General features: G+C 52.2%; 1 protein-coding gene across 1 annotated transcript in view; it reads left to right on the forward strand.

Moving 5' to 3' along the window:
* The window catches only part of STX1A (syntaxin 1A), a 75,418-nt gene that overhangs the window by 46,660 nt on the left and 12,172 nt on the right, over positions 1-16,586 (forward strand). Inside the window, exons 4-5 of the mRNA XM_069873995.1 lie at positions 8,000-8,074; positions 10,084-10,157. Of these exons, the coding sequence (XP_069730096.1) occupies positions 8,000-8,074; positions 10,084-10,157 (149 nt within the window). The remainder of the gene's footprint in view (positions 1-7,999; positions 8,075-10,083; positions 10,158-16,586) is intronic.

The raw sequence follows: 16,586 nt of genomic DNA on the forward strand, positions 1-16,586 counted from the left end.
GGAGAGGAGGGAGCTGGGCTCTTCTCCCAGGTGACAGGGGACAGGACGAGAGGGAATGGCCTCAAGCTCCACCAGGGGAGGGTCAGGCTGGACATCAGGAAAGAATTTTTTACGGAAAGGGTGATTGGGCACTGGCAGAGGCTGCCCAGGGAGGGGGTTGAGTCCCCTTCCCTGGAGGGGTTTAAGGGATGGGTGGATGAGGTGCTGAGGGACATGGTTTAGTAATTAATGGGAATGGTTGGACTCCATGATCCAGTGGGTCTTTTGCAACCTGGTGATTCTATGATTTTACTTTTCATTTTTCAACTCTGATTCAGCTGGGGTTCATTTGGTGACAGCCTGCTGGAAACCAGTCAAATAGGCAAGTGCTGCTTCTGTTGTGGGGAGAAAGCTGCATGTTCTTGGTTGTTGGGGCTGGTGAAGAGAATGGCCAAGTCGCGGCGCTCAGCACAGGAGACATTTGGCACTTGCCTGTGGGTGGCTCAGAGCCAACTTCCTGAAGGAGGCGAGGACAGAAAGAGAAGGGTGGGTGAAGGTGCTTCAGTGTACAGCCAGAGTGCTGGGAATAGATTACGCAGCCATGAGAACCCAATGAAGTTCAACCAGGCCAAGGGCAAGGTCCTGCACCTGGCTCGGGGCGATCTCCAGTACCAGCCACAGGGAGAAATAGAATATTTTCCCACCCTCTCCCGGTGGCGTAGAAACTGGAATTGGGATTTACAGGGACTTGGAGAATCCAATGAACAACAGCCTGAAGGATGGTCTGAATTTATTGTAACGAGCTTAAAGAAGAGCAGAAACCTCAGCCATTTTCATAGAATCATAGAATGGTTTGAGTTGGAAGGGACCCCAAAGCCCATCCAGTCCCACTCCTGCCATGGGCAGGGACACCTCCCACTGGATCAGGGGCTCCAAGTCCCATCCAACCTGGCCTTGAACCCCTCCAGGGATGGGGCAGCCACCACTGCTCTGGGCAACCTGGGCCAGGGCCTCCCCACCCTCACAGCAAAGCATTTCTGCCTAAGATCTCATCTCAGTCTCCCCTCTTGCAGCTCAAAACCATTCCCCCTCGTCCCATCCCTGCCCTCCCTGATCCAGAGCCCCTCCCCAGCTTTCCTGGAGCCCCTTTCAGTCCTGGAAGCTGCTCTAAGGTCTCCCCACAGCCTTCTCTTCTCCAGGCTGAACAACCCCAACTCTCTCAGCCTGGCCTCGTACAGGAGGTTCTCCAGCCCTCACATCATCTCCGCGGCCTCCTCTGGACTCTCTCCACCAGCTCGATGTCCTCCCTGTGCTCAGGACTCCAGAACTGGATGCAGGGCTCCAGGTGGGGTCTCATTTTGGTGCATTAATAAAGGAAAATTAGAGAATAATGCAGAAAAGAGAAACATATGGGAAACACTTTTTTTTTGAGGTGTTGAGAAAACACGTGATATGTCTTCTGGTGATTAAATTCTTAGGTTCAGGTTGTTGCTAAACAGTCAGTACCAAAAATAGACACTACTGGATTCAGTCTACCTGAAATTATTTATCGGGAAGTTGTCCAAGAGCTGAGTAAGTTGGTGCCTCTGCTATTAGTGTTGATTTCCAATAAGTCTCCACGCACCTGATGGGCATTAGAAGCTCAAGAGGTAGCACAGCGTTGATTTTTTTAAAGAGAGAGGGATGGAATGAGCTGGGTAATTATTGACTGATGAACCCGACCTTGCTTTTGGGCAAAATGGAGTATTTGAAGTGGCATTGGATCAAGAGAAAATGAGGAAGGTAAGGCAATTAATGGGGTTTGGTGGTGTAAAAATAGATCTGAACAGCTGTCTTTGGTGCCGCAGTGCCCAGCGCCCAGCCTGGAGCCAGGTTGGATGAGGCTTGGAGTCTCTGATCCAGTGGGAGGTGTCCCTGCCCATGGCAGGGGTGGAAGCGAATGGGCTTTGAGATCCTTTCCAACCCAAACCAATCCATGATTTTATGATTCATCGGGCACATTCTGTGCTTTGAGCCATATTTTAGCATTACCTCATTGGTGTGTAAACCGAACTATGCTCTTCAGCTTGCATTGGATCTCGGGATGTGTAATTACTGCTTAAAAATTAATTGAAGTCCTAAATGCTCCCTGCTTTGAACTGTTGATACTTCTGCTTCCTGTCAGGTCAGTGACCTCCTGCTTTCCAAGCAGCAGCTCCAGTGGAGCTGTAAACAGGGGGCGTGATGGGCTGAGGATGCCAGAGGGAAGCAACAGGTCCCACAATGTTTGCTGACGAATGCAAACTGTTCCTTCCATGACTGTGATGACATGCGGCCCGAGGAGCCCGGGGCAGGCAGGATGGACAGTGGACCTTGGGAGCTGGGTTGTTGCATGAGTTGGATTCAAGCCCAGGTGGGGTTATGGTATTTGTATTGCTTCCTGGAAGAGGAGGATCAGTTTTCAGCTGCAAGAGGGGAGATTGAGATGAGATTTTAGGCAGAAATGTTTTGCTGTGAGGGTGGGGAGGCCCTGGCCCAGGCTGCCCAGAGCAGTGGGGGCTGCCCCATCCCTGGAGGGGTTCAAGGCCAGGTTGGATGGGGCTTGGAGCCCCTGATCCAGTGGGAGGTGTCCCTGCCCATGGCAGGAGGTGGAACTGGATGGGCTCTGAGGTCCTTTCCAACCCAAACCATTCCATGATTCTATGATTCTATAATACAAAAGCATATTTTGTAGGCACAGTCCCACTGATGATACCATGAACCAGCTTTTAATTGCCTAAAAATACATCATAGAAACATCAGTTTTAAACATCTCATATGCTTCCTTTTTTAGTGACTTAAAAATTTAGAAGCTACAGCCTTAATCTGTTGTGGATCACCTCCAAACACAGCTGGGTGTTCCAGACGGGACGTTTTGGGGAGCATCTTTAGTCCTAGGGGATCCACAAGAAGTTTTCAGCCCCTTCCGTGCATCATCTCAGTTCTGCTCCTATATAAAAGCCTTGTGATGTTTTGCACTGACATCAAATCCCAACATCCAGTCAGGAACAGGATTCGTCTCTCCCTTGGTATACTGAAAGTTAAAAATCCCAGGACTGCCGGCCCCTCACGATGGTCCCGATGCCTCCTGTGCCCTCGCTCCTGGCAAAGGCAGATGGATGGCTCCGCCTTGTCCTATTTCTGCAGCTCAGCAAGCAGCTGGATCTCCTTGTGTTCCTTCTGTAGGGAAGGGACAACCCCGGCTTTGCTCGGGGTGGTGGTCAGGCAGCTCTCTCCTGCCTCCCACTCTGCGTGCTCCCTGGTTCTGTTGTACTGGCTGCACTTGCTTCTGTTGGTGAGAGTGGAAAAAACTCTAACAGATTAGGAAAGGGTTGAGTCAGCATCTTGCAAACCAAGCGTCTGATTTTTCTCTTCTCATTTTACTTAGCTTGAATAAATAAGTTCCAATGTCAGACTATGAGCTCCACTTCCAAGAAGGGACATCAACCTTAGGGAACTGAAGGACTGCACAGAGGTCATTGATGTCCCAAATCTTTTTTGGCAAACAGGACTTCAGCTGGAAAAGCCTTCTCTGCAGGGCTGCTCTCCATCCATCCATCCATCCATCCATCCATCCATCCATCCATCCATCCATCCATCCATCCATCCCTTCCTCCTCCCTCCCTCCTCACTCTGGTACTGGAGGTTGCCCTGACCCAGGTGCAGGACCTTGCCCTTGGCCTGGTTGAACTTTGTGAGGTTGTCATCGGCTGCTCCTCCAACTTGTCCAGGTCCCTCTTAAGGCAAGAAAGATTTATTTCTTTAAATTTCCTTGAAGGAATCGTGGTCAGGATCTTCTTTATTTTTTTCATTGGAAGAGCCAACTCTTAGCCAAGCAAATCCTTCTTCCCATCTTTGTCAGGTAACTCAGTTATGAATGAGTTTGGACTTTTCTTGCTTATGGTGGTTGGTTGTTGTTAGTAAAGAATTGCAGGTTGCAAAGAGGTGAGAGTTTATTAATCCAAAAACTGAGTGAGTGAGTGAGTGAGGAGGCTTCGACAGCTGAGAACCATATAGTGTGTGCTAAGTCACTGTCATGATGATGCTCAGGTGGACTGATGGTTAGACTGGATGATCTTAGTGGTCTTTTCCAACCCTAATGATTCCATCATCTGTGCTGTGGTGGGAGGCTGTTGGTCATCTGCAGTTATCTGGACAGGGTGGAGGCTCGATGCCTGCCTGCATGCTGTGCCCTTCTTGCTACTGGGGAGCTTGGAGGCTTTTTCCCTCCTTCTGCACTGGTAACGGTGAAGGGCAATGTTGAGCGTGTGGCCACCGGCCCTGAGGAGCATCCTTCGTGGCAGCTCTGGTGTCGGTCCCTTGTGTTTCTCCTCTTCCCTGTTGCAAGGGGGATGCTTTGGGGAACTCGCAGAGCTACAGGGAAAGGAGGCACAAGGGAATTGGTTTTTCCTGTTTCCCAAGCATCTGAGGCTTTGCTGGAGCTGGTGGTGCTACCAGCCTGGGCTGAGCCTTTGTCTCTGCCGGGCAGGTGCCCTGGTTGCTGTTGGCAGAGGGCGTGCTGCTGGGCAGGAGAAAGAGCTGCCAACCGTGCCTGGACTCCTGCCTGCCCTGTGCTGCTCTCAAACCCAATGAAGAGTGGCAGAAATCACTGGGTTTGTTCAGCCTGGAGAAGAGGAGACCTCATCATGCTCTGCAGCTTCCTCACACAGGGAGGAGGAGCAGCAGGCGCTGAGCTCTTCTGTCTGGGGACCGAGGAGAGGAGCGGAGGGAATGGCAGGGAGCTGTGCCAGGGGAGGGTTAGGTTGGACATGAGGAGAAGGTTCTTCCCCCAGAGGGTGGTGGAGCCCTGGAACAGCTCCCAGGGAAGCAGTCACGGCACCAAGGCTGACAATATTCCAGAAGCGTTTGGCCAAGGCCCTCAGCCCCACGGTGTGAATGTTGGGGTGTCCTGTGCAGGGACAGGAGTTGGATTTGATGGTCCTTGTGGATCCCCCTTCCAACTCAGGATATTTAATGATTCCAGCAGTTTCACACTGCAAACACCATCCAGAGCAGTCACAGTTCAAGTTGGTGCTGCCTTTCAGTATCTCTCACACACTCAAACTCCTGGAACAAGAGCAGTTGTCCTTCTGGTACACCCAGGATCTCATCTGGGACAAGCCCATTTCCTCTAATCATTAATTATTACACATTAGGAGCCTGCAAATGTTCAATAGCCAATTGCAAAGCTCTTTCTAGTCATTTCAGCATCTCTTTCCCTTTAAGGCATGGCAGGACCTTGTGGAACATCCAAGGTGCTGCTGCTGCTGGAGAAGGCACCTTCTGGTGCCAGTGTGGGACCTTGTGCCGTGCAGAAGTCACCGTGCAGCTTCATTTAAGCCTCAGTCCCCTAAGACAGGCACTCTTGCATCCCTCTGACATGGAGAGATGGGGTCCAAGGCCCTTCCCCACTGATGATCCTTGTGGTTCCCCGCATTCTGTGGTTCTGTGACTCTGTGACCCCAGACCAAAGCCTCCTCTCCTCTCTCACAGCGGCTGGGGCATGGCCCCATGGTGCTGATGGCCATGGGGCATCCCTGGTGTGCTCAATGCCAGCAGGGGTGGCACAGAGTTCCTGGGGCAGCTGTGGGATGCGGGGAGCCTTTACCATCCTCTCAGACATCACATCTTGCCCCCTGGTGCTGCTCTGCTAGCCGGGGTGGCACTGGCCATAGCGGCAGCTCTGTTGTGGTGCTTCAGCTTCCTGTTGCCGAATGTGACTCGCCGTGAATGGTTAAATAGATTGGAGTGAGTCACTTAAACAGACACCATGGATGTGAAAATAATTATCTGGGAAGCCTGTGCCTGCCAGGTCTCCAAGTAATCCTCACACGTCCTGTGACTCAAAGCCAGCCAGAAGGAGTGTTTTCTCCCGACTGCTCAGTTGGAAATAGTTGGAGGGAAGACATCCCAGCCCCCTCCATCCATCCCCGTGGTCCTGTCCCCTCCCTGAGAGGCCAGCACGGAGGGATGTTCACCTGCGCTTCCACTTGCTCTGTGGGTCCTCAGTGAGGGCATCACTGCAGCCCAGACTGACCAGGAGAAGGGGAAGAACGTAGCAGGGAGTTTGGTGACATTTCATGGGATCAGAGGTGGAGGAAACTGGGGTTGTTCAGCCTGGAGAAGAGGAGGCTGAGGGGACACCTCATCACTCTCTGCAGCTCCTGGAAAGGAGATTGTGGTGAGGTGGGTGCTGGGCTCTCCTCCCAAGTAACAAGGGATGAGACAGAAGGAAATGGCCTCAAGTTGTGCCAGGGGAGGTTTAGAGTGGATAGTAGGGAAAATTTCTCTACTACCAGAGTGGTGAAGCCCTGGCAGGTGCTGCCCAGGGCAGTGGGGGAATCTCCATCCCTGGAGGGGCTCAAAGTATGTGTGGCTGTGGCACTTTGGGACATAGTTTAACAGGCACAGTGGGGTTGGGCTGGTGGTTGGACTGCATGAGCTTGGAGTTCTTTTCCAACCTTAATAATTCTAAGATTCTATAAATATGTAACTGTTCCACATCCCCTGGTGAGGCCACAGTGTTGGCTTGCTCAGAAATACCTGGGGTGAAGGTATTCACAGATGGATTCATTTTCTTCTTTTCCCAATAGTGCTGAAGCTTTTCGCTCTGAGTCAGAAACTTGTACAGCCGTCGATAGGATGTGACCTTCCCCCAGCGTATTCCCAGCATCACCATTTTCTAATTACGCCTGGGACTGCCAGCTGGGAGCATGCAGCATCAGAGCTACCACAGCCAGTGAAATGACTCAGTTAATGTGCCTAGAGTCGATTAAACAAAGTTTTATTTATTTAATTAAGTCTTGATCTCATCAAAATCAAAAGAGAACGTCAGGGTGGCAGCATTTCTGAGGTATCATATTTGAATGGTAGGTGATTTATGCTTCCTCTCAGCGGGCTGAGAGCTGGGGTTGTTCAGCCTGGAGAAGAGAAGGCTCCAGGGAGACCTTAGAGCAGCTTCCAGTGCTGGTTCATGTCTGGTTTTCCCCATCCCAGTATCCTCCACATCCTCCGTGGGGCTGATCGGGGGCTTTGCTGCAGGCCAGGTTTGCTGAGCACAACTTGTGGCTTGGAGATGCTGCTGCAATGCACAGAGAAGTCCCACAAACCATGAGTTCTTTGAGACGTTGCAGCACTTGCTGTTGTCTGTAGTTGTGAACTTGGAGCTGATTTGCGTGTGGTTGTGAGGGCAGACAGTGTTGTACCAGATCCTGTCAGTCAGACAGGGCTCAGTGCTTCCACAGCTGATTTACTTCTCTCAAATGTGACACCTGCTGTGGTTTCATCATCTCTTTTGCCCAGTCTGTAGTCCTGGCAGCCTAGGAGACTCTTGTAAAAGCCCTCGCAGTCTTGGAGAGGTGGCCCTGGGAGATGCTGAGGCTGCGTGGATCATGCATGGGATGCTTGTGGGGACAGAGAGGAAGGGACTTGCTTCTACTCAGTTTTGTTTGCGACTCCTGTGCCCCACGGGGCCCGTTGAAATGTCAGAATTGCTTTCCACCTTCCTGCCGGTGCTGGGCTGCTCCAAGTCATTCCTGGGACATGAGCCGTGGAACTGGGGGCTGGTTTCTGGCTGCTTCAGCCCTCCCTTTTCTGCCAAAAGCAGCAAGTTCAGGCTGGGAGGTGAACACACACACACTGGCTGCTGGTCAGGAGGTGCCGGCGGAAGAAAGGACCTTTCATACCACCCTGGGGAGGGCAGGGACCTGGGCAGGGACCTGGGGACATCAGCCCTTGGTGAGTAGAAGGGTTTTGGTGGCCAGCAGTGGTTTTCTCTCCCCTACAGGATTGTGTATCCCTTCTTTTCCCCTCTCTACTGCATGGAAACAGGGCAGGTTAGGTCTGTGTGGGGTCTGGCTCCCAGGTTCTCTGCTTGCCCAGCCAGCAGCAGGGTCATTTCACAGAAGCTGTGCTCGCACCTCCGGTCTCCACATGCTAAGAGGCAAAAGATTTTGGCTGTAACTCCCAACAAATCCCTGTTTGCTCTTTTTGTTCCCCCCAGAAACAAAGGAGGAGCTGGAAGAGCTGATGTCTGACATAAAGAAGACAGCGAACAAAGTGCGCTCCAAGCTAAAGAGTGAGTATTTGCCATGGGGCTCTGCTCTTCCCACCCATCCCCCATGACACAAAATGCTGTGGAGCAGCTTCCCTGTCTCATAGATCATGGAAGGAGAGTTAGGAGCAGCTTCCCTGTCTCATAGACCATGGAAGGAGAGCCACGAGCAGCTTCCCTGTTCCATAGACCATGGAAGGAGAGCCACGAGCAGCTTCCCTGTCTCATAGACCACTGATCCTTCCCACACACCAGAACCCCCATGGCCATACTGGGATTCCTGTCCAGGTGAGGACAGGGGTGTGAAACAAAAATCCTTTTCCATAGGTGTTTTGTTCTGTGTTTTTTTTTTAAGGGGCTTTGAGAGCCTGAAGGATTGCAGGACAGGCTCCCATTCTTGCAATCTTCCCCTATTCCTGCTTTCTTCTTCCCAAAAATGATTCCCTGGTATCATGTTTACTTGGAGCAGCAGATTATCAGTCCAATATCCCAAATTGCTTGTGGCCAGCACGATCAGTGAAAGAACAGTCAGGGCTGATCACAAATACCATCTGCTGACAACGAGTTGACTTCTTTAGGACACACATTGCTCATGCGATGGCTAATTCTAATTACCAGCTTCTTGGGGAAATGTCATTTTATTAATGATCCTAAAAGTACAATGTTTGCCAATACTGTTCCTTGGGAAGTGGGAACGGATGATGACAAGTGTGGAGGAAGACCGGTTGCCGATGGAATATGCTGGGCAGGCAGCAGCCAGTGCTCTCGCCGGGGTGCACAGGAGAAGTCTGGCTGTGTGGGACAGGACCTTTCAAATAAGTGCTGGAAACAGATGCTTCTTCCAGGAGAGAACAGGAGGGAGCACAGAATTTGTGCTCATGTTCTCCAGCACTTCCCCGGAGCGTGCTGTGCTGTTGGACACCCTCTACCAGCACTGCCAAGGGTTCCCTCAAGGGTTCCCCAAGCCCACAGGCTTCCTTACGGTGCTGCTGCTCTACAGAGGGTGCTGCTGTGGTTCCAGCACACAGCAGAAACATAGAAGCCCGCTCTGGTGGTGGTGTCCTCTGCCCTGCTGCACTGGATGGTGGTGGGAGCCACTAGGAAACTCCAGGGAATGAGGAGCCCTTGCTGCAGGAGGAACCTGGGCTTGTGAGACTTGCTCCAGCATGGAAGGGCCTGGGGATGGCTGGGCTCGAAGAGCTGTAGGACATCTGCACTGGGAAGAAGGTCTTCAGCCAGACTCAAGGGTGCCAGCAGCTCACATCTGGTGGTCTACATGGAAGCGTGTCTCTGCACACTGGGCCAGCCTGCTGATGGGAACTCTTTTCCAATCTTTTTAAGTCCTTGAATTTAAAGTTTTTGCACAAGCATGTCCTATGTTGGCCTCGAGGAGCAAATTTGAATGGCCTCACTTTGTGCCAGACCTCCTACCCTGCAACCCCATGCCCTCTCCCTGCCGAACCCACAGTGGGATGCTGAGCAGGGCTTGGGTTTATGATCTTTGGGCAAGTGAAGGATCCATCTCATTTAGATGCACCACCAGGCATAATTAAAAGGGAGGATCTCCGCGTTGCTGCAGAGGACTCTTCAGCAAGATGAAGTGTGCTCTCGCCAGCCTGGTGGATCCTCCCCGGGCAGGGCCGGGCAGCTGACAGACCTTCTATTTTTAGGGTCCCCGGGGAAGTCTTGAATTTTGGTATCTTGCAGAGACATTTTAGCTCTGGGTTTCCTCCTCCTGCCTGGCAGCAGGAGAAGAGCAACCTGTTTGGTTTGAATACTGGAAGGTGCAGAGATCAGACGTGAGCACGACATCAATTTTGGATTGAAACCCTTGCTTGGCAGCCTGGGAGTGATGGATGCTGCCCTTGACAGGGTGGGCACCAAGTGCTCTGTAGTGATGTAGCAGGGGACTGCTCAGTGCCAGGTGCTCCTCAATTCACAGCCTTCGGTATTTTACTCTCCCTTCATCAAACAATACCTTTTTTATTTCTCTAAACAGTGTGAACTAATCTGTGTCCTTCTCCCTTGACCAGGTATTGAGCAGAGTATTGAACAAGAGGAAGGACTGAACAGGTCATCTGCTGACCTGCGGATAAGGAAAACTCAGGTGAGTCTCTGCCCAGTGGCACCGGGAAGGGGAGGATGAAAGCAGTTGGAGGTGGTTTAGGGAGCCCAGGAGGTGGTGGGAGAAGTGGGCTGCGCTTGGCTTTAGAGCAGTCGAGCTCTGGTGTGCAGATACTGGGCAAAGCAGTGCAGCACATTTCCAAATGGATCAACAAGAAAACCAACCTGAAAGACCTGGGACGTGAGTACGTGTGGTGGGGAGGGCAGCGTGCACCTTGCGTGCAGTTCTGGGGGTCTGCAGGGACAAACAGGAGTGTGGGTTTCTGCACATCCATGTTAAACGTCTCCCTAAAGGTGATCTTGAGCGGAGCAAAAACACCCTCTGAAGGGCCAGCTTGGCAGAGAAAAGGTTTACCTGAAACCTGAAGTCTCCGAGTGTTTCTGCAGTGCCTGGAAGGATGCTTGAGCAGCTTGTAATCGAGATCAGGGCTCGCTGCTGCAGCTGGGTAGCTCACCTAAGATTTTGCTGAAGCTAAGAGGACGGATGCTCCTTTAGGGAGGGCTGGCTGTGCAGGCCTGCAGCCTGCTGGAGATGTTCTTCCCTGCTGGAGCTGTGGTTGCCCCTCCACCAGGCATCGATGTGGCTTTGCTGTTCAGGAAGTGTTAGTCTTAACATTAGACAGACACAATTCTTCCTCTTGTTCCCATGAAACCACCTGTAAGTAGCACTTTTGATGAGCTTCTTAGCAGGGTTATCCAGAGGCAGAGGTAGAGACGGATGGCGTGCACCTCTCTCACCTCTGCTGGTCCCAAGGCTGTGATGTGTTCAATTGTGATGAATGAATGTGCTTCTCTCACTTCTATCTGCAGCCAAGGTAGGATGGAGAAGGTTGGCTCTACATGGGGATTGAGGGACATGAGGCTTGTTCATAGATCCAACAGCAAACGCTAGAAACTGGGTCACCAACCCTGCTTTGAGCTAAAGGTTGGGCCACATCAGAAGTGTGACCACCTGGGTGAGGGAGGGGATTCTGCCCATCTGCTCTGCCCTGTGAGACCCACCTGGAGCCCTGCATCCAGTTCTAGAGTCCTCAGCACACGAAGGACATGGAGCTATTGGAGCGAGTCCAGGGGAGGCCACGGAGATGATCCAAAGGCTGGAGAACCTCCTGTATGAGGCGAGGCTGAGAGTTGGGGTTGTTCAGCCTGGAGAAGAGAAGACTGTGGGGAGACCTTAGAGCAGCTTCCAGTGCTGAAAGTTGCTCCAGGGAAGCTGGGGAGGGGCTCTTGAGCAGGGAGAGGATGAGGGGAATGATTTTGAGCTGCAAGAGGAGAGATTGAGATGAGTTCTTAGGGAGAAACATTTTCCTGTGAGGGTGGGGAGGCCCTGGCCCAGGTTGCCCAGAGCAGTGGTGGCTGCCCCATCCCTGGAGGGGTCCAAGGCCAGGTGGGATGGGGCTTGGAGGCCCTGATGCAGTGGGAGGTGTCCCTGCCTGTGGCAGGGGTGAAACTGGGTGGGCTTTGAGGTCCCTTCCAACCCAAACTATTCCATGAGTCTGTGACCTCCTGAAGTCCCTTCCACCTGGATTTATCCTGCAGTTCCCCTCTCACACTCTCCTCAAGTCAAGAAATAGCTTAGAAATATTTGGTGAAAGAAGTTTTGGAGTGTCCTGCAGAGAGGTTTTTCTCTCTCAGGAGCAGCTGATTGCAGTGGGAAGGTCTGATTGGTGCAGATGTCACTCCTGGGCGCTGCTCGAGTCCTGGCCTGGAAAGCAAGGACAGGTCAGAAACACCTGTGATGTCTGCGGTGGGTGCTAGTGGGAAGGCTTTGAGAGCACCGGCAGAGAGAGCACAGTCAGTGGGGTTGTGGCAAGACAAAGGACTTGGCAGAAGTGCCAAAAGAAGATTTTCTTGAGGAAGCAGCAGGCAGACATGACCTGGGGGGGCACCACAAAGCACCTGGGGAGCCCGAGGGAAAGGACATTGAGGGGGAGCTGGGGACAAGGCGGATGACTGAACATCATGTGCCTCTCACGCAGCCAGTGGCATCCTCCCAGGTCTCAGGTTAAGTCAGAAGCATTTGACTGCTGATAACCTGAGGTCTCTAAGGCAAGGTTACCCCTGATCTCCAGCTGCTTTTGAAACCAGGGCTTGATTTCCTAACTCATGTACTCTGTGAAAATAGGACAAATTTTTACTGTTTTTCTGAAGTCAGAGCTATGCAATTGTCTGGAACATTCCAGGACAGCAGGGCATGTTGGGATGGAGGCAGTACAGACCAAAGCCTTGGCTCTGGTGGCTTCTGTTGGATCAGTCAGCGGTGCAAGTTCACCTGCATCAGGCACCTTGGTCCCAGCACGTGTGCAAGACTTGATGCTGACCGGAGCTGCCCTGCTATGCTTGCACTGTGTATGGGAGGGTAGGTGGCACCTGATGCTGCACCCCTAAATATGTTGTTACCTCCAAGCTTTGGAGAAAAATGGATCCAAAAGAGTCAGTTGGTGCTGGATTGAATCATAGAATCACTAGGTTAGAAAAGACCTTTGAGATCATCAAGCCCAGCTGTACCTGTCCAGTACTAAACCAGATCTCTAAGCACTTCATCTGCCCTTCTTTTATATTGCTGTGGGGATGGGGACTCAACCACCTCCCTGGGCAGCCTCTGCCAGTGACTGAGAAACCTTTTGGTGAAGAAATTTTTCCTAATGTCCAATATGAACCTGTCCTGATGCAACTTGATCATTTCCTCTCATCCTATCACCTGTCACTTGGGAGAAGAGACCAGCACCCACCTCACTACAACCTCCTTTCAGCTGTAGACAGTGATGAGGTCTCCCCTCAGTTTCCTTTTCTCTAGGCTAAACAACACCAGTTCCCTCAGCTGCTCCTCAGAAGTCTTGTTCTCCAGCCCTTTCACCAGCTTCATTGCTCTTCTCTGGAACTTGTGGCATCCTTGAGGGGCTCCTTCCAACTCAGGATATTCCTTGATTCTATGAGTCCGATCGCAACACACGGTCCATGGCTCTTCGACTGTTCTCTGTGCTCTGCAGTGTTCACTTGCTTGGTCCTTGCTACAAAGGTCTTGTTGAAGTGTTTACGCCTTGGGAAATGACTTGAGCACTTTGTCCTTTCACTGCTCCTGAGCAGGCAACGTCCTGTGTGTCTCCTCTAGGTAGAGATAAGAAAGAGATAAATGGAATGGAAGTAGCAGAGGGGATGGCAGAAGGGATACAAGAATGGCACGGGCTGATGGCACCTAACCCAAAAGGTCATTGAGATGCCAGCATGGATTCATGCAGCTCCTAAGAAGGCTTAGGGTGGAAAACCATTGGGCAGCTCACTCCAGAATCAGAGGTGAGAGGACCTCCGAGGGTCCCATGTAATTTAAATAACTCCGTAATTGTAAATCAGCTGGGCTGCCCGATGACCCTGAGAACAGTGGGGTGGAAAAGCAGCGTTGCCATCAGTTCCTGGAAAGCACAGAAGGTGCATCATAAACCGCTCTGTGGCCACCAGTAGTGAAGACCCCAGGAGGTGAGGAGGTCTACAGGATGTGTCGCACACGAGTGCTGTTCACCGTGCTCTTTGTGGTGCATGGGGGTTTAGGGCATGAGAAAATGAGTGAATCCAGGAGGGAGAGAAACCACCTTTATTTGAAATTGGGTTTTCTTGACTAAATCACCTTCAGCGCATTTTCATGCTGGGCTTTGCTGATGCTGAGCTCCTTTAGGTCATGGTGATATTAAGCGGCCTTGCCTGTCCCACCTTGGCACAGGCTTCTGTGGTGAGAACTCAGCCAGGCTGGAGATGTTTCCTCAGAGGGAGACGTGCTGTGGTGGCCATGCAAACCAGCTGCACTGCGAGGAACGTGCTCATCGGGTCCAGGGCTGCATGGTTGGGGCAAGTCTGTGAGCCTCTCCCTGGTGTGTCATCATAGAATCATGGAATGGGTTTTGTTGGAAGGAACCCCAAAGCCCATCCAGTTCCACCCCTGCCACGGGCAGGGACACCTCCCACTGCATCAGGGGCTCCAAGCCCCATCCAACCTGGCCTTGAACCCCTCCAGGGATGGGGCAGCCACCACTGCTCTGGGCAACCTGGGCCAGGGCCTCAACACCCTCACAGCAAAACGTTTCTCCCTATGATCTCATCTCAATCTCCCCTCCTGCAGCTCAAAATCATTCTCCTCATCCTCTCCCTGCTCAAGAGCCCCTCTCCAGCTTCCCTGGAGCCCCTTTCAGTCCTGGAAGCTGCTCTAAGGTCTCCCCACAGCCTTTTCTTCTCCAGGCTGAACCACCCCAACTCTCAGTCTGGCCTCATCGGGAGGTGCTCCAGCTCCACGGATCATCTCCATGGCCTCCTCTAGATCTGCTCATGGAAGTGATACATTTTTGTATAATTTGGATATTTCTTAGGATTTCTCTAGGCATTGCAGGTGATTGGGAAGAGGAGCTGCTCAGGGCTGCAGCTTGGAGCGCTGTCTTGTAGGCTAAGGAGGACAAAGCTCCACTTGGGGGCCTTGGCTTCTGCCCTAGGTGCTCTCCAGCTCGAAGCTCCTGTGGCCTTTTATCTTCTCAGGGCTGCTGCGCCCATGCTGGGACCTGTGGGCAGCGTGCACGCTCGCGTGTGCAGGACGGGAGGCGAGCTGGGCACAGAGCGGTGTTGTCCCAGGGTTGTGTTGCTGCCTTCGCTTGTCACCACGCTCTGTGGGTAAGAGGAGCTGACAGCTCTGGCAGGGCCAGCGAGCAGCGCTGCCGGGCTGTGTGTGCCTGACGGGAGCTGCAGCGACGTGACTGCTGGAGCTGTCAGCCAGGAACAGCGCGGGGTGAGCTGGCGTTAAGGCAAGGAACGGCTGAGAGAGCTGGGGGTGTTTAGCCTGGAGAAGAGGAGGCTGAGGGGAGACCTCATTGCTCTCTACAACTACCTGAGAGGAGGTTGTGGAGAGGAGGGAGCTGGGCTCTTCTCCCAGGGGGCAGGGAACAGGATGAGAGGGAATGGCCTCAAGCTGCACCAGGGGAACTTTAGGCTGGACATCAGGAAAAAAAAATTCACAGAAAGGGTCCTTGGGCACTGGCAGAGGCTGCCCAGGGAGGGGGTTGAGTCCCCTTCCCTGGAGGGGTTTAAGGGACGGGTGGACGAGGTGCTGAGGGACATGGGTTAGTGATTGATGGGAATGGTTGGACTCGATGATCTGATGGGTCTTTTCTAATGCGGTGATTCTATGATTTTCAGGCTGGAACATACCTGTTAGTGGTAAAACATCACCTCATAGAATCATGGAATGGTTTGGGTTGGAAGGACCCTCAAAGCCCATCCCGTCCCACCCCCTGCTATGGGCAGGGACATCTCCCACTGGATCAGGGGCTCCAAGCCCCATCCAACCTGGCCTTGAACCCCTCCAGGGATGGGGCAGCCACCACTGCTCTGGGCAATCTGGGCCAGGGCCTCCCCACCCTCACAGCAAAACATTTCTGCCTAAGATCTCATTTCAATCTCCCCTCTTGCAGCTCAAAACTGTTCCCCCTTGTCCTGTCCCTGCGCTCCCTGATCCAGAGCCCCTCCCCAGCTTTCCTGGAGCCCCTTTCAGCACTGGAAGCTGCTCTAAGGTCTCCCTGCAGCCTTCTCTTCTCCAGGCTGAACAACCCCAACTCTCAGGCTGTTTTCCTAGGGAAGGAAGCACCCTGCCTGGGGCAACTCACCAGCAGCAAGAAAACATGGGCAGCTTTCGGGTTGCAGATCCCAAGGGCATCCCCAGCCCAGGAACTTTGCCAGTTCCCAGATATCTTGACAATATTTTCCCTATTTCTAAAAGTATCAAATTTTAAGTTCGGAGCAGAGCAAAAGCTGCTATTTACATTCTTCCAAATGTCAGTACTTTTTGTCCTTGATATTCAGAATAGCTTTTGCTCTGCTTGCATTTGGGCTTGGTTTATCTAAGCCGATGTGGTGGAAATATTCACCTCGCTTGGATGCGTTCAGCACTAAACCAAACCCAGCTGGTGGGAACTCAGGGGTGGGATCTCAGCTTCTCCCATAATGCTGATGGACCTGGGAGGAAGGCTGCCTTCAGAAATGTCTTTCTCAGCATTAAAAACATTGAAGACCAAGGTCCCAGGTTTGAGTGTGTATTTTGGGGGGATTTGAAGCCCGCTGTGTGCACCCAGCGCTGCGTGACCTCTTTGGAAATGCAGCCTAGTGGGTCAGCAAATTGGGCTGCTTTCCCTACATTTAGGGAGTGAAAACTCACAGAATCATGGAATTGTTAATGTTGGAAAAGCCCTCTGAGCTCATCCACTCCATCCATCCCCTCAGCCTCCTCTTCTCCAGCCTAAACAGCCCCAGGTCCCTCAGCCACTCAGCTTGCTGGCCCCAGGTGAAACAACCCCATTTCCTCACTTTACTTACTATATTCCATTTAATGAGTTTTGTCAAGTGCAAGGTACATTTTGGTGTATTTTTAATTACTCTGAAC

The sequence above is a fragment of the Phaenicophaeus curvirostris genome, chromosome 21, assembly GCF_032191515.1.
Source record: "Phaenicophaeus curvirostris isolate KB17595 chromosome 21, BPBGC_Pcur_1.0, whole genome shotgun sequence".
Classification (NCBI taxonomy): Eukaryota; Metazoa; Chordata; class Aves; order Cuculiformes; family Cuculidae; genus Phaenicophaeus; species Phaenicophaeus curvirostris.